The sequence below is a fragment of the Pelophylax lessonae genome (assembly GCF_965119305.1).
Source record: "Pelophylax lessonae genome assembly, chromosome: 2".
NCBI classification, from domain to species: domain Eukaryota; kingdom Metazoa; phylum Chordata; class Amphibia; order Anura; family Ranidae; genus Pelophylax; species Pelophylax lessonae.
The window spans coordinates 57,047,571-57,071,230 of NC_138769.1; the positions used below are offsets into that span (position 1 = coordinate 57,047,571).

At 41.8% G+C, this 23,660-nt stretch overlaps 1 protein-coding gene across 1 annotated transcript in view; it reads right to left on the bottom strand.

Moving 5' to 3' along the window:
* CRYBG3 (crystallin beta-gamma domain containing 3) overlaps nucleotides 1-23,660 on the bottom strand; it is a 297,693-nt gene that overhangs the window by 129,541 nt on the left and 144,492 nt on the right. Inside the window, exon 4 of the mRNA XM_082245519.1 lies at nucleotides 237-5,685. Coding sequence (XP_082101645.1) covers nucleotides 237-5,685 — 5,449 coding nt within the window. The remainder of the gene's footprint in view (nucleotides 1-236; nucleotides 5,686-23,660) is intronic.

Consider the following 23,660-nt stretch of genomic DNA (forward strand, 5'->3'; position numbering starts at 1 on the left):
AACAGGAGAATTGCTGGAGGCAATTTACAAAAACGCTAATGTGGAATGTATGTTCCTTGCTAAACAGCATTGTTTTTATCAAGCTGTTATGGGTAAAGTTTCACTTTAGGCAGAGAGATCTCACCAATAGACCCTGAGAAAAAAAAACTGTTAGGTGGTGTAACTGTGAAGTAGGTACGGTACTATAAACTGAAATACTTTTAAGTGGACTCTAACCAACTGACACAAGTTCTTACCATTAACAGATCTTCTGTTTCCTTGGATTCTTTTTTTGTAGGTAAATCTACTTTTTCTTGAGTGGGGCTTTCCTTATCATCTGAGTTGTTCTGAGAAGAATGGAAATACTGATAGTAAACACTTTGGGATGACATTCTGGGCTGACATTTTATTTCAGGTTTTAGTGAAGACAATCCAGATTCTGACACCATTTGTAATGGAAAAAGAGGAGTCACAGGAGCAGCATCTGGAGACGCATCTTTATTTTGAATGGAGCTGGATTCACTTGGAGTTGATGGTAAAGGTTCATTTTCAGCAGTTGCTTTTGGGCTAGTTTCTACAGATGGTTTTGCAGCAACTGTAAAAGACTGTGAGGCTAAATTTAGGAATAAAGACTGACGACCAGAACCTGGATTCACCTTGTTTTCTGCTTTTGTAATGAACAAACCAGATTTTTTCCCTCCAGATGTTGTTTCCTTCAACAGCATTTTCTGAATATCAAGATTTGACTTCGATGGAGCAGGCGTATTTTCCTGTGTCCCTGATGCATCTGTATTATCCAGGGCACTGCCAGTAGCTGCTTCACTGAGAGATGTTGAATTTCCTCCAAAACACATTTCTTCTATGTTAGCCTCCTTTAAGCGATCTGAAACAGACTGCAGTAGAGATAAAATTGATGTATGATCATTGGAACCACTACCTGTTGTTCCTATTTTATGCCTTGGCGTGCTGTTATTGGATGCAACATCTTCACAAGAGCTATCATCCTCATATATCGGAGACAGCGAAAAGGGATAGATCTTCACACGCCTTGATGGTACAGTCAGAAATAAGTCCGTTGCACTGACTTCTCCATTATCACCAGATTCTTCCTCTGTTGCCTCATCATCACTTTCTATTTCAACATATTTACTATTATACAGGGAAAACTGAAAAGGATCAATTACATCTGCTCCAGAAATGCACATATTCTCACCTAATAAATTATTAATAAAGGGGGTGTTCATAGAACCTTCGGTTTCAAGAGATTTAGAGTAAAAGCTTCCTTGGTCTCCATCAAATCCTAAATCAAACGTCAGACTTTTATTCTCTGTATCACCTTGTATCATTGCTTCCAAATTAGAATAACTGTAATCATGCACTATTTGTGAGTTCTCTTCATCCAGGTATTTGGAGTCATTCAAAATGTCCTCTGTATCTCCTACCCTTTTCAACCCATTGTTCTCCTTAGTCCCTTCAAATGAACCACTTGTTGGATTTGGTAGCAGTACATTAGAATTGACTTCATAAGAGCTGAAAAGTACCGGACTGTCAATATCTAACAAAAAATTTGTTTTGTCTTTTGGGTTTGTAGTGTTCTCATCTGGGCCACTTACACTAGCAATAGATGTCTGGGAGCAGCTATTATTTGTACCAACATTTCTGTCCAAATTACTTTTTAAGCACTGTTTTGATGAATTTATACCATCATTTACTAATCCTGATGCTATAATTGATATAAATGGCTCAGTGGTCAGACTCTGCATATTTATGCTGGATTTCTCTGGGGCTTCTGCTTCATCTTCTGCAGAATAGTCCTTCACCATCTGAAATAAAGGGTTCTTAGCTAATGTTTCTTTAACTGTACCTAAACTCAGCCCATTTACATGGTTTTTATTTAAGTTCTGAAACTCATCAATGGCAGAATGCAACACTGAGAAAATTATTTCACTGGCTTTTTTCTCAAACAATTCAGTGGATAACTCGAAATGGTCTGTGCTTGGAAGGGATATTTTTGAAGTTGCAGAGTCTAAAGAATTTATGCCATCTGTGAAGTTTACATTCTTTTGAAATGTAGACTGAAGGATTATATTTCTCTCTTTTACTGGCTCTTTCTGAGTCAAATCGCCGTTTGGATGGAATTCTGAAAGTGAATCACAGCTTTGTAGCTCCCAGTGTGAATCATCAGACATCAGTGACTCATTTGTTAAGTCATTTTCTGATGTGTTGGTCTGGAGTGAAATGTTTATGATGTCATCATTTGTATCGATCGTCAAATTGTTATTTTTAAGATTTTCTATAAGTACATCAGACGATTTATCTGGTAACACTGGTAAGCCTTTTTCTAGAAATGTGTGCTGTGGAATATTATCACCGACGTAGTCATTTGAAAACAAATTTACAACATTCTCAACTACATCAATTTTGTTTAATGATGGAAGCCTTTCAGCTTCCATGTAGCAGCTGTGTGGGGATTTTTCGTAATTACTGCAATCTAAAAACAGGCTGGATTCATGAAAAGGCAGATTAACATTATTCAGAGTTAGGTCTTTTTCATTGATGTCAGAAGGCACTTCTGAATTTGTGACAATGTTTTCTTCATCCTGTTGAAATGTTAAATTTGAATCTTTGAATTTGTTGTCATATTCTGCCTCCGAAGGTGGAGGTGAAGAGTTTGGAAAACGTATAAGCTCTTTCTCAAATGTTGCGCTTTCAACTTTACTTATTGATACTATATCTGAATGGAACTCGAAAGGAGGAAGTTTTACTTCTTCAATGTTAACAGATTTCACTGATACTTTGGCAACATAAACATCTGAGTTCACATTTACTTTCATTCTATCAATTGTTGAAAGTCTACCTGACACATCCCCATCCCCATGCATATCTGCCACAGCTCTGTCCTCCAAAAATACATGTTCCACTCTTGCTGAGCTTTTGGCTCCTGTCTGGCTTTCTGTTTCCTCTATTAATGGCTTATTTTGTTTTTTGACAGCATTATCAAGAGTGTTTTTTACATTTTCAATTTTGGACTCAACATGTTCAGTTCTTTTGTCCTCTTGGTCGATATTAAAAGGAACAGATATGCTTTTGTTGAATATTTCCGGAGGAAATATTTTAATTGTCATTTGTTCTTCTGGTGTGTATGCCTGTGATGAAACCATCCCTGAGTCAATGGCATCTGAAAGAGGTAGAGGGCTGTCACACCTTATGTCAGTGCAATCAGTAGAACATGGAGAACCAGATATAGTTGGAGAAGGCGATCGGCACTCAATACCATTGTCAAAAGAGACAGTTCTGGCAGGTTCTGTTACACGAGATGAACCATTATTTAAAAAGGTTTCTGGCACAGACTTCACATCTGATATCATGCTACCCTGAGCATTTTCATTAACTAAAATGGTCCCAGATGTGTCATGATCTGCAAGTGGTGCAATGTTAAATTTATTTAATGTATCATCACTAGTTTCAACATTACTTTGTTGCTGTTCTATACCCATTGGGATTTCCTTTGCCTTTGTTTGAGGTTCTTCTGAAACCTTCAGACTGGGCTGTGCATTTACTACGTTTTTGTCTATAGTCATTGATTTAACCTGTCCATTTGGTAAATTGTCATTCTCTGTAAAGTTACCATTTATAAAGATGTCTTGTACAGTATCTCTAGTATCTCTACTCTGAATTGTAGGACCTATTGTAGCTTCAGAAATCACATCTGTATTTGCTTCAAGCTTGCAGTTTTCATCTGTGTGTTTTTGGATATCTAGATGCATATTTTCATAAGGCTGTATATTTTCAGTGATCTTTGGCATTTCTTCAACTTTGGGCTGTGGTTGTTCTGAAATGGTTTTATTCTCCTGTACATTTAGCTGGAGCTCCTCTGTTCCTCTCAAAGTTTCTACTTCAATCAGCGGTGCATGTTCTTTGATTAATCTCTGCTGCCTATCAAAGTTGCTTTCTGCATTAAAGGCTACCTCTTGGGTTGGGACTTTCTCAGAGGTTAATGGTCTCTCAGTGTTCACTGTGCTTTCTGATATAGCGTCTACAGAATTCACAAGTCTTTCTTCAACTTTCTCAAGATGTTTCTTATTGCTTGTCTGTTCACTTTGCTGTTCTCTTAGTTCCGTTTCATTACTAGTATTTGTCTGTTGATCTTCTGTAACATTTGAAGAAGAATTTTCCTGAGAGCTCTGTGAACTGACAGCTACCTTAAGGTCCTTTAAATATGGATCCACAGAGATACTTGTGCTGTTTTCATGGATGACCTGCCAATTCTCCCGAATTTCTACATCTTCTTTGGAATTTAAATTTAGTTTATTTGGAAGCAGTGAGACATTTCCTGATGTTTTTACAGTTTTTGTGTTCTCTGTGTCTATTGGCTGTAAATCCATAACATTTTCTTCAGCAGTTTCTAAGCTTTTCTCAAAAACCTGCTTTAATTCATATAGACTCTTTGGGCTTTCCTCTTTGTTTGGTTGTAAAGTCTCTAAGATTTTGGAAGTTTGCTCAGAATTTGTATGAACATTTTCCAAAATATTTGGGCTTTCTTCTTCTTTTCTTTGTACATCACCAGAAATTGGCAAGCTTTCCAGTGAGTTTATTTGCAGATCATTTGGTTGTAGATCCTCTATTTTCTCTGAATTGTCAACAGACATGTTTGAGCTATTGTCATTTTGTGGTGACAAATCTGAATTAAAATTGATTTCATTATTAAATTTAAATTGTAGATTTTTGGAACTGTCTAAGTTCTTCTCTGCATTTACTTGTAGGTTTTCTGAAATGTTTGACCTCTTCTCTGGATTTGGTAGTGAATCACTAGAAATCTTAAAGAGCGCTGTAGAAACTGGTTCCACTGAACAGCTTGATTTGTTTTCAGCATTTGGCTGTAGATCTTCTGAAGTGTTCGCATTTTTCTCAGAATTTGGTACAAATTCTTCAGACATATTTGAATTGTTTTGGATATCGAGTGATAAATCCACTGACATATCTGTTCTTTTCTCAGCATGTGTCTGTACATTAGTAGATACTTTTGAGCTCCCCTCGGTGCTTTTTTCCATATCCTCTAAAATCGTTGACCTCTCTATAAAATTTGCTTCTTGGTTCCATGAAACTGGAGAATTTACTTCAACATTTTCTTTCAAGTCCTCATCTTTATGTAAAAAAGGTTCATCTTTTTGGTTGGGAACAGACACCATGGAAATATGTTCTGGCTTTTGTAATAAGTCCTCAACATTATCAGAATTAGATTCACCATTGCAGTTGGAAACAGATACTAGGGAACCAGCTTCTGCATTTTGTTTCAAGTCCTCACCTTTATGTAAATTATAGTCACCGTTTTGGGATAGAACAGAAACCACAGAACCGCCTTCTGCATTTTGCTCCAGGACTTTAACTTGTGAATTTGATTCCTCACTTTGGGTTGTAACTTGGACCTTTGGTTGCATCTTCATCTTTATTTGCACTTTGGACGGTGGCATCTCCTCCTCAGAACTTCTGGATGGGACTGGTTCCATACTCACTATCTCATGTAACATATCGTGGTTCTCTGTGCCAACATCTCCGATGCTACTTGCGTCTTTTTCACTGGTCTCTTCTTTCTCAAGGATTGGAGAATTTACATCAGCACGTCTTTTCAGGAGCTTCCTGATCCTCCGGGATCCCCGGTAGGTGCCATATGTTACTGCTGGGGCTTCTTGGGGATAGCCATTGAGCCTGCCAGAAATATTTAAATAAATGTTACAATGGTTCTTTCAATTTATTTAAGAAAATTATATATCTATATCTAAAAAAAAAAATATATATATATATATATATATATATATATATATATATATATATATATATATATATATATATATATATATGTTAGTAATAATGTAAATATTGTAATGTACATAATGTAAATATTGTTATTAATGTGTATGTAAGGCTACGTTCACATCTTGGCGTTGCTATTAAAGGCGTTTTTATGGGCGTTTTTTCAGGCGTTTTTATGGGTGTTTTTGCAGGTGTTTTACAGGCCTTTTTACAGGCGTTTGTTGTGCAGGCGTTTTTAGATTGACTAGAGACCAATGAAAACGCCTGTAATCTGCCCAAAAAGAAGCTCATGTACTTTTTTGAGCGTTGGGCGTTTTGCTCATGGCGTCAAAACGCTCAGATGTGAACAGGGGCCATTGAAATGAATAGGATTTGTCTTGGTGGGGGTTTTGAGAGCTGATCCTAGAGCAGAAAAACGCCCCCAAAACGCCTATGTGAACGTAGCCTAAGGTGAATTTCTTTTCACTTTGAATACCCAATCACATTCTAGCAAATATTTTGTTATTTTTTTTTTTTGTTTCCTTTTATCATAGATCCATAAAATAAACACAGCTTTATCTTCACTATCATTAACTTTGCTAGGTGAACATCCTCAATTCCTTTAGTAAATCAATGGCACTGTATTTAATGGGAGGTCAATTTAAAAAAATAATTGGACAGATTATTACTTGGTAACCCTTTCTCTGGTATTACCTCTGATTCTGCAGCCTAAAAAGCAGAACCAGTTATACTATGTTTTCATAAGCATAAAAAAAGTTTTTTGAAGATAACTCCAAACCATATACTTGTTAAAAGAGCAAGACATATGAATTTAAAAATGCTACATGATGTTTTAGGTTCTTTGATAGCTGAACAAATGTTCATGAAAACTATAACAATAAAACACAATAAAATCAATAATAACATACACAAAAACAATACAGATCCAAAAAATCCTAATAAATATAAAAGTTACAATTGTATTAAAGTCTTTAAATACCAAGTATGTGTAAATTTTCAATCTGGCATTTTTGGGAACATCAATCTATGATGCACAAATGCGTGCATTTTGTTACTTTTTTTTTTTTTATTATAAAATATATTTATTCTCTTTAAGGATTTTATTTTATTACATTTTACTTAGTTTTAAATATTTTTTTTTAAATTGTGTATTATGGTCATAAGTAAAGCTGACAAACCCCTTGTGAAGCACTACAGGTGGAAACAGACATTCTTAAACCCAACATTTCCCCCCTCCTTTTTATTTTGTATTTTTTTCCCCTGCTTACTGGGAGGTGGTATCTGTACATTTCAGATACTCACCGATCCAGCGGATCCAGCACTGTCCCGCTGAGATCCTTTCATACCCTGCTGCCACTCTGTCCCACGACGCATGTTCTTTCTGGCGTCATCGAGAATCCTGTTGAATCCACCAGACTCGGTGGACGGGTCTCCGGATGATGATCGGCCTGTCCCCTCCAACATTCGTGAATGAAAGGCTATGCCTCCTGCGATATGTAACGTATATATCCCAGGAGGCACAGAAGGCAGTGCGCACATCATTCACCTTGCTGAATGACGTACATGGGGGGCTGGGCCAGACAGTTTTCTAAAAAAAGAAAGTAGGGGAGAAAAAAAAATAAAAAATCAGCGCTACGCATGTGCAGGATGTGAGGAGGGGTGGAGTAAAGGGAGCTTGTTTAAGATGGTAAAAATCTGCTTTCGAGAAAAAAAAAACCCGTCTGCTATAAAGACCAGAGCTCAGAATTGGACTTTTCATTTTTCAATCTCTCTAGTCAATAATATAGGTTTTATAATATTTTCACTTACCTGTTTTTGATGCAGGAGCGCTATTCCTAACCATATCAATTGCAGGCTTCTTTCTTAGATTATTAAGAATTTTCTTACAGCCATGAATGACTTGCATGGGAAGTTTAAACATGGTATAGCAACAGAGAGATAGGAACTGACACAGCCCAGTATTTAGGAAAGATCTCCGTACATCTGAAAGGCTATGTGCTGTGCCTGAGCGGGTAATAGCGAACTCAGAATAAAGTAAATTAGGTGGTAAAGCCACCTGCAGTGTTTCCTAGACAGCCTTTTTAGTTCACCTATTAGTTTTACTTGTTACTTGGAATTGCTCTTAATCAAATCTTGTAGGAAAATACATTTAGGGAGCTGATATATTGGTTTCAGAACATTTACCTCTTCAATGTGATTTAAGAAGAGTTATTGATCAGCCCTAATACTGTAACGTCTCTGCTTTATCTGAGCAGTTTAGATCACAATGGCACATTGGTGTCTTCTGATTTTAGATCTTACATATACCCATTTATCTATTCTCAGGTGTTACACAGAGATGGACCAAATCCTGCTACATAAGTTGTACATGTTTATCAGCTTTTTTCTCTTCTTTAAATCCACTCAAAGTCCAGAACTTATAAAGCTTGTCTAAGATGTCAGAAAAAAATTGGGAGGAGAGCTGAAGTTACACTTTGTAGTGGGGAGAGCTCTGAGAGCTGATTGGAGGGAAGAGACCCCTCCCCCCCGCCCTTCACACAGCACAGAGGAACAGAGCTGGGATGTCAATCTGCTGGAGGTCCCTCCCCTACTACTATTTTCTTGGTGTCAGGAAGTGATTCATGCTGATCGCAGAGTAACAAAGCAGCAGACAGAAATGACACATAGTGCTTTTATTTGAGACAAGTTCACACTATAAAAGGATATTCTTTGTTCATATTTCATGTCAGAGGTTTATTAACAGCACAAGGGACATCACTTATGATCAATTTCTGCTATCGCCTTCTTTAGAAATCCTTCTCTGATTCCCCCCCATTTCGCCATGATCTTCCAGTGCAGTGGGGGTTAATGGAGCCAATGGAGGGGTGACAAGCACTGATGAAGAGTCCCTTTGATTATGCCCGCCCTTTCCACCCAGCTCCTCCATTCATAGAAGCCGTACTATAGCTCCTATGAATGAAACACAATCTACTAATGGATTACAGGCAGATGTTTGACAGGTCCACCCCTTCAATTTATAGATTGTTAAACATTAACAACCTCCCACCCGGCCACTGTACATATACGGCCGGGTGGGAGTCTCGTCCTTCTGATCGGACGTTCCCGAACGTCCTGCAGAAGGAGCTAGATCGCGCCGCCGTGGGCACGCACAGTGGCGCGATCTCGATGTGCCTGTGTCCCTCGGACACATAGCAACAAGTTTTTGCAGGAGGGCCCTGTGATTGGCCCTCCTGATCCCATGACGGCTGTGTCCAATCACAGCCGTCATGTAATGTAAATACAGCCGTTGCAACAAGTTTTTGCAGGAGGGCCCTGTGATTGGCCCTCCTGATCCCATGACGGCTGTGTCCAATCACAGCCGTCATGTAATGTAAATACAGCCGTTGTAACGGCTTTGATCTCTTCTTCTCCTCCCACAGATCCTGTCAGTGAGGGGAAGAAGACGATCTGTGCTGCAGCCAGCGAGATCAGTGAGTTTTTCTAATTACTCACTGATCACAGGGGGGGTCTGTGCTGATAATCAGAAAATTGATTACCAGTGCAGCCCTGGGGGAGGGGGTGCCACTAGAGCCACCAGGGATGCCCACCCATGACCACCAGGGATGCCCACCATGGCCACGAGGGATGGCAATCAGGGCTCAGAGAGCCTGCCAGTGGTGCCCTCCCTATCAGTGATTCCCACCATTGCCATCAGTGCTGCCCAACAGTGCCCATTATTGCCCACCAGTGCTGCTTATCAGTGCCCATCAGTGCCGCCAATCAGTGCCCATCAGTGCTGCCTATCAGTGCCCATCAGTGCTGCCTATCAGTGCCCACCAATGCTGCATATCAGTGCTACCTATCAGTGCCCATCAGTGCTGCATATCAGTGCCACCCCATCAGTGCCTCCTCATCAGTGCCTGTCAGTGCTGCCTATCAGTGCCCATCAGTGCTGCATATCAGTGCTACCTATCAGTGCCCATCAGTGCTGCATATCAGTGCCACCCCATCAGTGCCACCCCATCAGTGCCTCCTCATCAGTGCCTGTCAGTGCGGCCTCATCAGTGCAGGAAAAAACGTATCTATTTACAAAATTTTATAACAAACAAAAAAACTTTTTTTTTTTTTCAAACTTTTCTGTCTTTTTTTATTTGTGCACCAAAAAAGAAAAAACCTTGCGGTGATCAAATACCACCAAAAGAAAGCTCTATTTGTGGGGAAAAAATGACATAAATTTGGTTTAGGTACAGTGTTGCATGACCGCGCAATTGTCATTCAAAATGCAACAGCGCTAAAAGCTGAAAATTGGTCTGGGAAGGAAGGGGGTTTAAGTGACCAGTATTGAGGTGGTTAACAATATAGCAATATTGAAAGCATATTGTTACAGGTATATCTATCAATGAATCCCTGTTGATTCCATCAGAAATTCAGAGCTGTGCTGTTCACTCTGCCTGTGTTATCTCAAAGTGTTTAATCAGCCCTCCCAGTTCTTATCTTGACCTATAAAACGCTTTCCTGCTTTGTTGTGGAAATGAGGAGAGGGAAGGTATTCTGCAGTTTCGCAAAAGACAACGGCCACCGATCTTATAATTTCAGTCCAGAAAAGGTATGTGTTGTCAGTTCACAGCAGGGAATGAGGAGCTGAGTGCACTTCTGGCTGACTCCCATTGACTCTCATTGACTCCCATTGACTCCCATTGACTCTCATTGACTCTCATTGACTCTCATTGATTTAGCAGGCTTCTGGGCAGAGCTGTACACACTGCAGATGCATAAAAGACGCCTCTTCAATGATGTAGGGGTCTATATGCCCTTGTGAACTGACCCTAAAGGGAAAGTGTGGCCTTTTCAAATTATTTTTAGCTATACTGTACATGTAGAACAGCTTGACATAAGTAATACAGTAAAAATTTGGATTGAGAGTAACTTGGTTTGAGATCGTTTTGCAAGACAAGCAAAATTTTTAAATACATTTTGACTTGATAAACGAGTGATGTCTTGATATACAAGTAGCGCCATGTCACAACTGAGTATAAAAGAGAAGAGAGGTGCCTCTAAGTGTAGCAATATGGTTACAATTAATGAAGGTACAATATTTAGCAACTCACATGGTTGATGATTAAAAGAGGTACATCTATGTATGCAGACATCCGGGGTAAAGCTGTCCACATAGACCATTACTCCATCAACATCATCCCTTCCACACTGCGCTCCACGAGCGCTTCCAGCCTCGCTTTCAGATCGCTCCACTGCAGTGTAGTCTTCCCGGTCACAATTGCGCACTGACAGCGGTGAGAGCCGGCAGTGCGGAGGATGGTCTATGTGGACAGCTTTACCCCGGATATCTGCCTGCATACTTAGATGTGCCTGTTTTATTTCTCAACCATGTGAGTTGCTAAATGCTGTACCTTCATTATATGCAACCATATTGCTACACTTAGGGCCCTTTCACACGGCCGCTCCGTGTTTCTGCAAATCATTCTATTTTTTTGCGGATGATTTGCGGACATAATGTAAGTCAATGGCACTGCGGATGTCAGTGGAATACCATCCGCTGACATCCGATTTTCTTCCTTTCAGTTCTGTTCCGTTTTTTGGAATGGAACAGAACCCTATTTTTTCATCCATTCAAAAAACGGAGAGGAAGGAAAATCGGATGTCAGCGGTGTCATCCCCTGACATCCGCAATGCCCATAGACTTACATTATGTCCGTATATCATCCGCAAACGGATGGGATGATATGCGGACATACGGAGCGGATGACACAAATGTCATCCGCTCCTTGAAAAAAAAAAAGTCCCGCAGCGGAGCTTTCACACGGAGCGGCCGTGTGAAAGAGCCCTTAGAGGTGCCTCTCTTCTCTTCTATACTCTGTAGCTCCTGCGGTATTTTGCTTCTAATCCCCTTGTGGAGGCGCCATTTGTGGATGGACATTTTATGGTTACACAACCTATCACATTGCTATAATCTTTTAAATGAACAGTAAACGGAAGGATTATGAATAAATGGTTGTGGAACGAATCACGTGAATTTCCACTATTTTTTATGGGGAAATTCGCTTCGATATAAGAGTGCATTGAATTACAAGCATGTTCCCGGAACAAATTATGCTCGCAATCCAAGGTTTTACTGGATTTTAAATGCACATTATTGTTAACAAAAAAAAAATAGTAATATTGCAATTATGAATGTACATGGGAGTTAGCCATATTTTCTCTATACATACAAAGGCTCGCCTTCCTGCTTTGCAGTCCTTCAAAATGTATTGACCTTTGCTACTTTTTCTGACAATGAAAATCTAGGAGTCAATCAATTCTGAAAAGGAATGATGCATTCTCTGTGTGTGAGATCACAAAATGCAGAGCTCCCTCTAGTGGTTAATCCACACATCTCTAAATTTATTACAAATATGCACACAATTAAAAATGTATGTACTAAGCAGAAATATGCTATACTTTATGTTCACAGTAGAGGATGAAAGTATCAGACAGAAGGCAGCCGTTTACTGATAAATGATGATACAATATAAGAGCCGGTTCACACTAATCCGACTTGTCAGGTGACTTGGTCGTCTGACAAGTAGCTTCCAATGCTGTGCAATGGAACCGTTCTAATCAGAGCGACTCAAGTCGCTCCGACTCAGAAAAAGGTTCCTGCACTATTTTTTGGCAAAGTCTGAGCGACCTGCATTAACTTCTATTATGAGAAGTCGTTGCAAGCCGCGCTGAAGTCGCGCTGCACGGGCAACTTCACTAGTAGCCCGAAGTCGGGGCGACTTTGAGTCGGATTAGTGTGAACCAGCTCTTAATAATGGCTACTTCAATTGAAACAGACAACAAAAAATAAATCAACAAACTGCTAAAGAAATTAGGATAGGTACACACTTGTGCGGGTAGTTGCCAGCGGTAAATTACAACAGGTCTTGCAACCACCACCTGCCAAACTGCTTTTCCTTCATTCCTTTATTCCTAATGGCACCCCCATACATCTGAAACAGCAGCATGTTTTTGGTTATGGGAAATCACCTGGTGTAAAAGTACCATTCCATTGGTTTAAAAATGGTGGAGGAACCATTTTCCTGCATGAAACATGGGCACAGCAGCCAATTCAAATGAATAGGCTGCCATGTCCATGCAAACGCAGCTTGCGGAGCTGCATAGATGTGAGCCAAGCCTTAGACTGAGTTATATGCAACTCAATACAGGTAAACCTGAACTTTCAGGATATCTAAAAGATACAATTTAATGCAGCGCTATATTAATTTATACACCAATAAATATATTTGTAAATGCAAGCAACACCTATGCAGCAGAGCTCAGGCTGGAGGAGGGAGAAGCAGCACTGGGAGTCTAAGTGTTAGGGCTAGCAAGGGACAGGCTGAAAGGAGGAGAGAGTGGCAGAAATATGAGCTCAGTGTCATATGTCTGCTACTGCTTTCAATTTTTACTTACTGTGTGTTATTTAACTGCAAGGAAGAAAATCAGGCCCCATGTTTTAAATAGATATCCTGCCCTGCCAAACAGGCTGTGCAGTGTGGCAGAGCTGTGTAAATCTCAGGCCTGGATAGACAAAAATGCAAATCCTTTAGCAGGCAAAACAGCAACAAATAAGTGTTAGCCTCTGAATCCTGAAAAGCTCCTTTTTTTTTTTTCTTTTTGTATCTTCTTCCCCAGATCAGACAATTTTGTGCTACGCAATTGTGGCTTATCTCTGTGAAAGTTGGGATAGGATTGAGAAATATTTCACCTGTAATTTCACTTTTCAAAAATTGGCATTCCCAACAAAGAAGATTTTTGGAAGCAAGCTATTTTCAACCAACAGGGTGGCCTGTACCAGGGCCGGGACAAGAGGGGCAAAAGGGGTGGGTGCCCTGGGCACAGCATGTATTGTAGGGATGGGGGAGGCGCAAGTTCCTTCTACTATAAGGCTGCTAGGAGTAGGGACAGCGACATTCCTACTTCTGTCAGCCCAGCGATGGAAGCGCCAAGGAGAGGAGGAGAGAGCTGGGAGGAGGAATGGGTTGTGCTTCCTTTCCCCCTCCCCCACATAAGCTGGCACATAATGAAGGGGGGCTGGGGGCCCAATGTGGCATTTTGTCTTGTCCCAGCACTGGCCTGTACACTGTATCCCTAGATGAAAACAGTCCCTCTAGGTCATTCGGACTGAAGTATATCAATAAATAGATCATAGTAAGACCTAAAAATTTTTTTACAATTTTCTAATGATTAGTGGGGTCAAACCAACATTTGATTTGAACAGCACTGTTGAAAAAATTCAAAGAAACAGGATGGGAAAAAAATGTCAAACTTATTTGTAAAAGTGTATTTGTTTTTGGTTCGGTAAAGTACATTTGTTCCAAAATCGTCGTATGTTAAAAGCAAACAAAATTTTAGAAGCATTTCCGAACGACATTTGTGAAGTCACCAGGCCTACTGAGAATTTTCATATGAACTCCAATACAAAAATCTACGAGTGGTCAGAATAAAGCGGAGCCCTGGCCTGTATTTGAACTACGGCTCCCCGGTTCCTGATCACAGTGCCATTATTGTTCGAAAATGTTTTTTTTTAAAAGCATAAATCCTTTTATGGTCAATAAATATCTTCACTACTGCTGTACATCGCCGCGGCAAGTTACGTCATATCCTGCCACCCATCAGTCCCGCCCACCAATGCTGCCTATCGGTGCCACATATCAGTGCCCATTAGTGTGGCATATTAATGCCTCCTCATCAGTGCCACCTAATCAGTGCTCTTCAGTGCCAACTCATCAGTGCAGCCTATAAGTGCCCATCAGTGCCACCTCATCAGCGCACATCAGTGAAGGAGAAAAAATACTTATTTACAAAATTTACTGACAGAAGTAAACCTTTTTTTTTTTTTCAAACTTTTAGTTATTTTCTCTTTTTTAAAAAAAACAAAACAAAAAGAAAACAGCAGTGATTAACCACTTTAAGACTGGAAGGATTTGCCCCCTTCCTGACCAGGCCCTATTTTGCGATTCGGCATTGCGTTACTTTAACGGACAATTGCGCGGTCGTGCAACGCTGTACCCAAATAAAATGGCAGCGATCTGCGATTTTTTTGCGGGACTGCGACACTGCGGCGGACAGATCAGACCTCTAACTGACATTTTTGACACTTTTGGGGGTACCAGTGACATTACTACAGTAATTAGTGCTAAAAATATGCACTGTTACTGTAATAATGACACTGGCAGGGAAGGGGGTTAACTTTATTGGTGATCAAGGGGTTAAATGTGAGCCTAGGGGAGTGATTCCAACTGTGGGGGGTGTGGCTTCTGAAATGACCATAGAGACATGTGATCCTATATAGAAGAATCACAGGGGCTCTATGCTCATTGCAGGGAGAAGAACGGTCAGATGTGTTTACAACAGCCGACTGTCCTTCTCTCTCAGCGGGGAGTGATAGCGGGTGTCAAGTGGCAATCGGAGTCACCTGACCTGTGCATCGGCTTCCCCACTGCGGAGTGGGGGGTGGGAGCAAGCCACTGGCGGCACGCGCTTGCCCCCTAGCTTCCCGCGCGTAGGTCTACGTCAGTTTGCGCAGGAGAGCCACCCTGCTGCAGTAAAAAGGCAGCGGTGGTCGGAAAGGGGTTAAATACCACTAAAAGAAAGCTCTATTTGTGTGAAAAAAATTATAAAAATTTTGTTTGGTTACAGCATTGCATGAACGTGCAATTGTCATTCAAAGTGTGAGAGCGCTGAAAGCTGAAAATTGTCCTGGGCAGGAAGGGGGTGAAAGTGGCTGGCATTGAAGTGGTTAAAGCGGTTGTAAACCCAAAAATTGAAAAAAAAAAAAAAAACCTGCAAGACAAAGGCATAATGAGCTAGTATGCATCGCATACTAGCTCATTATGTATTACTTACCTTAGAACGAAGCCCCGACACGGACCCCCGGACATCGCTGCGGGCGCTGCCATGATCCCTCATCGTCTCTTCCGGGTTCGGCGGCTCCGGCGCTGTAATTGGCCGGAGACGCCCGGGAGTGATTTTCCGGCAAGCTTCCGGCAAGTAAAACTGAAGGTCCCCCCGGACCTTCAGAGCGCATGCGCCGCTCGCGTGAGCGGCTGCATGCACTGCAAATATCTCCTAAACCGTGCCGGTTTAGGAGATATTAATTGTACCTACAGGTAAGCCTTATTATAGGCTTACCTGTAGGTAAAAAATGGTCAAAAAGCGGGATACTACCGCTTTAAATAGGGAATGATTCTTTTCTTATTGTTGGTGCAGTGTAATAATGGAGGGGCTTGTAGTATACGGCCGGGAGTATAAGAGGGGAAAAGGATAGATATTTATATACGGCACACATTTATTACGGATACGTCTATCCTCAGTTTGTTTTTACATTTCACCATAATATTATGCTGGGATATTTGCCAGAGATCTGGAAGAGTCATATATACTAAGGGCATCTGGCTACAATATTCTGTTGACATTATTACATTTCACTTTTTCTGCTGAAGGCAAAACGGGAATAGGAATGGCGGTTTACCATTACACTGAATTGCAATAAGGGGCCGCTTACCATTTCAGAAGAGGTGACTCATTATGATGTAATCAAGTAAAATGCGCGACCTTCAATGTTTTCTGTTTATTAGATGGTAATAAGAATCAGATTGGTGTCACGGGGCTCAGGACAATGCTTTACACAAATATTTATACCTTGGATTTAATGAAGGGAAAACACCACCAACCTATAAATCATTGAATTAAACATGGTAATGGTTTATGAACCTTCTCACCCCACATAAAACAAATGAAAGTTTCCGCAATATTGCAGAAGGCAGCTATTTTATTCAACTCAGCCAGATTACAATGACCTGATTTCACTTTTATATGGCATAAGGGAGAAAGTAATAATAAAGGAGATGCACATACGTTATATAAAATGCTTATATATATACTTGTCCCTCCTTTACTACTTGGTGAGTCATTGACCTGGATTAGGCATGTGTATATAAGGTGTCGGGACATCCGATACGCTCACGCTTGTTCTAGGTCACGGACTTACTAAATAGTAAATCAAAAATAAGACTGACAGTTCCAAAACCTGCACCTCCAAAGACAGCGATGACAGATCTTGTATTGCTATACCCAGATTCCAATTCAAATTCAGCGAAATAAATCAGCCAATAAGTGAACTGCTAATGCTGTCCAGAAAACACTGCAACTGTGCTAAAAAAAGGGTCTATTATTCAGATTGTGAAGTAGCCAGATTCAATACTGTATATCTCCTGGGAAGGTAGTGGGTAGGTTAGGTGATTTGTTATTTGCTTCTTAAAGCGGTATTAAACCCCAAACGAAAAAATTGAATTTTTGTAAGAACTTACCGTAAAATTATTTTCTCTGAGTCCTATGACAGTTGCAGCCCGTTCAGTATGCCTTCACTATTGGGTAATGGCGGCCTCTGCAATGGTGAAGGCATACTAAATGGGCTGTGACCGTCAGAGGACGTGAGAAAATAGAATTTTTGTAAGAACTTACCGTAAAGTTCTTTTCTCTGAGTCCTCTGACAGTCGCAGCCCGTTCAGTATGCCTTCACCATTGCAGAGGGTGCCATTACCCAATGGTGAAGGCGTACTGAACGGGCTGCGACTGTCAGAGGACGTAAGAGAAAATAGAATTTTTGTAAGAACTTACCGTAAAATTCTTTTCTCTGAATCCTCTGACAGTCGCAGCCCATTCAGTATGCCTTCACCATTGCAGAGGGTGCCATTACCCAATGGTGAAGGCATACTAAATGGGCTGCGACCGTCAGAGGACGTGAGAAAATAGAATTTTTGTAAGAACTTACCGTAAAATTATTTTCTCTGAGTCCTCTGACAGTCGCAGCCCGTTCAGTATGCCTTCACCATTGCAGAGGGTGCCATTACCCAATGGTGAAGGCGTACTGAACGGGCTGCGACTGTCAGAGGACGTAAGAGAAAATAGAATTTTTGTAAGAACTTACCGTAAAATTATTTTCTCTGAGTCCTCTGACAGTCGCAGCCCATTCAGTATGCCTTCACCATTGGGTAATGGCGCCCTCTGCAATGGTGAAGGCTGAATGGGCTGCGACTGTCAGAGGACGTAAGAGAAAATATAATTTTTGGAAGAACTTACTGTAAAATTCTTTTCTCTGAGTCCTCTGACAGTCGCAGCCCCTTCAGTATGCCTTCACCATTGGGTAATGGCGCCCCCTGCATTGGTGAAGACATACTGAGCAGGCTGCGACTGTCTGAGGATGTAAGAGAAAATAGAATTTTTGGAAGAACTTACTGTAAAAAATTTTTCTCGGAGTCCTTTAACAGTCGCAGCCCATTTAGTATGCCTTAACCATTGCAGAGGGCGCCATTACCCAATGGTGAAGGCATACTGAACGGGCTGCGACTGTCAGAGGACGTAAGAGAAATATATTATATAGCAGCTTGCCAATCATTAGATTGGCTGCATTCATTTTCTATTCTATGGCTTTCTTGTTTTTCTTTTCTATTGGCTACATTCCTTTTGTTTTCTATGGCTTCTTTTCCCTTTTTCTCCCAGTAACACACCTCCTGTATTAGTGAGAACAGGAGGCACAGCAGACTCCAGCATTGTTAGTCTTGAGGGAGGCGGGTGTAGTGTTAAATGAAATAGTAGATTTAAAACCACTAACAACCTGAAGCCAAACCACAGCTCACACTTTTTAATCTGTTACAGCAAACAGTTTTTTTTCTTTTGCGATTTTTATGCGGTTTTACATGAATAAACAAAAGCTTTCCATGGGGGCACCTGGGCGTGCTCGCTCCAGGCCAGCAGCTCACCTCCCACCCCCGCTACATCATTTGATTGACAGCAGCAGGAGCCACTGCTATTAATCTGCCAGGGGGGGAGAGACAGAGGTGAGAGCCGCTTTTTTGCACCCATCGCTGGATCAGGCTCAGGTAAGTAAAAAAAGGGGGGGCTGAGGGGATGCAGCAGCACAGCAGGTTTTTTTACCATAATGCATAGAATGCAAAACCACTTAGGGTCCTTTCACACCTATCCGTTCCGCCGACAGACTCCGCCGATCCCCGCTGAGCAGGCGGATGACAGCTCCGTCTCCACTCCACTGTGTGCGGAGACAGAGCTTTCCTCTATGGGGGAATCGGATGAGAACGGACTGCCTGTCCATTCTCATCCGATCCCATCCGATCCGCCAGACGGATGGAAAATAGGGTTTCCATCCGTCCGGATTTGACAGACAGGATCGTATGGCAGCGTGTGTCAGCGGACATGTCTCCGCTGACATCCGCTGCCCCATAGGGATGCATGGAGCATCCGATCTGGTCCGCCTGAAAAACTGACCGGCCGATCTGATCGGACCGTATATGTGAAAGGGGCCTTAAGGCTTTAGAACCACTTTAGAAGAAAAAAAAAAGGACTAAAAAAAAAAGTATATATATATATATATATATATATATATATATATATATATATATAATGTTTGCTTTTGGGTTTGATACCACTTTAGAGCTTATGTTGCAAATGTTACTTTCTTTACAAGCAGGTAAGTAAAAGAGGTTTCTACATCACAGATAAAGGGAGTGGGGTGGATTTGAACACAACAGCATTGCCTAAATGAAAAATGGAAACCCTAAACAGATGAGCTGTGTCCCCCTGCATGCATTTTAACTTATAAGGGAACCTGCTATTTCCAATTTTGTTTAGGTGCCGACTCCTGGGCTGTAATTTTAAACTTGGCTACACTACCCAGGGTATGCCTGACTTAGACCAAGCACATGGACAGAAGCCCAGACTTCACTGACTTCATTCTTACTCCAGGTCAGGGACTTGGCAGACAAAGCCAAAATCCGGGTGACAGCTCAAAATCCTGCACCTTTAAATCTGAATTCTAGGATAACAGATAAATACAGAGATAACACACATATATGGGATTTTTCATTTATTGTTAGTTTTATAGTTATTCATATAGCACCAACAATTTACATACAGTACATTCACATCAGTCCCTGCCCTCAAGGAGCTTACAATCTAAGGGGTCTATCTCACATGTATACATATTTAGAAAGGAGCAAATTACCTGGCAGCATGTCTTTTGATTGTTGGAGGAAGCTGGAGTTCCCTGGAGGAAACCTGCACCAGCACCAGCAAAGAGAGAACATCAAACTCAATGCAGATAGTGTCCTGACTGGTGTTCAAACTGGGGACCCCAGTGCTATAGGGCAGAAGTGCAAAGCCATTGTGCTGTTTTACCTGTCCCTCCAGTGCTGAGATTTTTACAGCTCTGGCACATTGCAAAGTCCTGCATCGAAGGGCAAGAGGCCTGATTTCTCCCTACTGCAGTTAGGTAACGCTTACAGATCTTGTTCCTCTCCCAGCTTGTGTCTAGACAGTGAAAAGAGAATCAGCAAACTGATACTGTCATCTCTATGTCACTGTACTCTCTCCTTCTATCCCTTGTATGTCCCTTGTTAGCACATAAGCACTGCAGCACAACTGACTGGCACCTTGTGCTGCTTTTCCCTCTCCCAGATTGAGCTCTGCTGTACAGGAGAGATTGCAAGTGAGCGATTCTAGTAACTGCTTACATTTAATAATGTATTAACCATGTCAGAGCTGTATTCATTGTTAATGTTTATATTAGCCTGGAGAGTTCTTTTAAAGTGGTATTATAGGTTCAGCTTTTTTTTTTTTTTTAACTGACAAACATGTCATACTTACCTGCTCTGTGTAAGGCCCCTTTCACTCAGGCGGTGTGCCCGACGGACTCCATTTTGCTCAGGGGGGATCGATCCGCCGACCCCCGCTGAGCAGGCAGATGACAGATCCGTCTCCGCTTACTTTGCAGAGACAGAGCTGTCAGATCCCCGCTCTCCTCTATGGGAGATCGGATGAAAACAAACCACCTGTCCATTTTCATCTGATCTTATTTGATCCGATCCTCCAGACGGATGGAAAATAGGGTTTCCATCCGTCTGGATCTCACGGACAGGATCGGATCGGATAGCAGTGGGTGTCAGTGGACAGGTCTCCGCTCACATCTGCTGCTCCATAGAGGTGCATGGAGCTTCTATTCTGGTCCGCCTGAAAAACTGACAGGCGGAACGAATCGGAAAGCCCGTGTGAAAGGGGCCTAATGGTTTTGCACAGAACAGCCCGGATCATCTTCTTCTCGGGTCCCCCTGCCGGTGCTGCTGGCTCCTCCCTCATAACTAGTACCCCCAATAGCAAGCCATTTGCTACGGGGCCACTGCACCTGAGCCCTGCTCTATGCATCCATAAGACACATAGAGCCGTGGCTCAGCCCCGCCCCCGCTCTCTCTTCGTTGGCTCACTGGTTGTGATGGACTCCTGCTGCTGTCTCAGCAAATGAGTAGAGGGAGTCCCAGGACACATCACTGGATTGAGAGGGGGCTCAGGTGAGTAATGGGGGGGCGGAGCAGCACATAAAAAGTTTTTTACCTTCATGCATAGAATGCAAAAAGGTAAAAAAACCTCAGCCTTTATAACAGGCATATCCAACCTGTGGCCCAGGGGCCACATGCGGCCTGGAAGCCCAGGCAATGCGGCCCACTGCCCCCTGACAATTTATTTTTTTTGCTGGGGAGGAAGGAAGTCGGGTCAGGGGCATGGCCACAGCGGCTTCCAACTAACGGTAGGCAGAGGCTGCCTCGGAGGGGAGAGGGGGGAGGGGGGTGTGAGCATGTGCAGTTTTTCTGACTCCTACCACCATGACCACTTCCAATCACTGAAGTGGTCATGGTGGTAGAGAGTGTTCCTTTAATATCTCTCAGAAGAAGTAAACCTCCGTATACTGATTCCATTTCATTTGATCATCCTCTAGTTGTGTTAAATTAGTGCGGGGGGTGCGGCGGCGCGGGAAGGGCGCGGCGGCATTTTATTACATACCTTAACTATAGTATATATTTTATATGCGGCCCAAGAAAATTTCTCTACACTCAATGTGGCCCAGGGAAGCCAAAAGGTTGGACACCCATGCTTTATAACTACCTTAACCACTTTACCTCCGCTCACATGGAGGCTGCTGCGGCAAAGTGCCGCTATCCCGTCCAGCGACGTAGACCTACGTCGCTGGACTCCGCCCCTTGTGGGCGGCGCTCGCGCGGCGCCGGAGGCTCGATTGCCGCTGCTCTGCCCCGATCGTCGGGGATCGAGTCTGGAGATCCGCCCGCTGTGTGTAAACACAGCAGGCGGATCTCCATAGTGACAGGGACTGACAGATCGGAGTGTTCAGCATAGCTGGACATCCGATCTGTCCTTCTGTCACACAGTCACCTCCCCCCCCACACGTCAGTAAGCACCAGGCATACATTAACCCCTCCCTCTCCAATAAAATTAACCCCTTACCTGCCAGTGTCATTTTTACAGTAACAGTGCATATATATAGCACTGATTACTGTAGAAATGTCACTGGTACCCCCAAAAGTGTCAAAAATGTCAGTCAAGGGTCCGATCTGTCCGCCGCAATGTCGCAGTCCCGCAAAAAAAAATCGCAGATCGCCGCCATTACGCGTTAAAAAAAAAACACCAAAAATGACAGAAATCTTTCCCTTAGTTAGTAAACGCAATAACTTTTGCGCAAACCAATCAAAATACGCTTATTGCGATTTTTTTTTTCTAAACATAGGTAGCAGAAAACAAATTGGCCAAAAATTTTAAAAAAATTTGATTTTTACATTTTTTTGGGGGGGAATTTCATATAAAAAAATGTGAAAAATATTGTTATTTTTTCAAAATAAACGCTCTTTTTTTGTTTATAGCGCAAAAAGTAAAAATCGCACAGGTGATCAAATACCACCAAAAGAAAGCTCTGTTTGTGGGAAAAAAAGGACGTAAATTTCGTTTGGGTACGGCGTCGCACGACCGCGCAATTGTCAGTTAAAGTCGCACAGCGCCGAATCGCAAAAAGTGGCCTGGACGGAAGACAGCAAAATCCTCCGGTGGTAAAGTGGTTAAGCAAAGTCAGTGGCAGAATTGTGGCTATAGTAAACACAGCTATGGGTTATGTTGGGCAACAGGCCTTCTAAAATTCCATCTTAGAAAACAAGCAAAATCAGCAATTGTACTCATTACTGTCCATGTATTCTATGGTAACACAGGATAAATCTCTTTTATGGGTTTGAGTTTATAGAGAAGTAAACTTCTTGCAATCAGTGAGGTGCTGTATATTTGCCGTCTCCATGTGCATGCCGAAGCAGCATTCTCTTTTCAGTATGTATGGCTAAACAAATCACGTCAAGCGAGAGGTGTCATCAAGTGTATGGGCCTGGCCGGGGTCCAGGTCACTGAGGCAGATATACGATCTCTATTAATAGTTTAAACAGGCCTGCTTACTCCTCGCTCCACTTTCCCAGGAATTAACTGTTGAGAAGGAGTGCTACATGGCCGCGCAACTCCGCTGAAGAAGGTGAAAATAAATGGCTTGAAACCGAACCTAAAATAACATGGACACAGCCAGGCGCTCTGTATCCTCCCCTCAGAATATCATTATACACTGTTATTGGACATGTATGACCTTTTTTTTTTTGCTGCTGTAAACATTCTGCCCAATTTAAATGTCAAAGACGAGTGCTATTTATTTTAGTGGTTGGTACACGCCAGTTTTTAAAGGGACACTCCGCTTCCATTGGCACTGTCTATAAGTCAACTATTTTCTTTGCTGCCAGCCTGCTAACCTTTATACACTGTGAGGCTGATTTACTAAAGAGTAGAGAATGTTCACTTAGCTTAAAAAATACGATGATGCTGTGTCTACTTCAGTTCAGTGTTAATTTTGGCAGCAAATTTCAATTTAGTTTTAGTCTTAGTCTTAGGACTAAAATGGCATTTTAGTTTTAGTCCCATTTTAGTCTTCTGCAAGTGTTTTAGTTTTAGTCGTATTTAGTCGA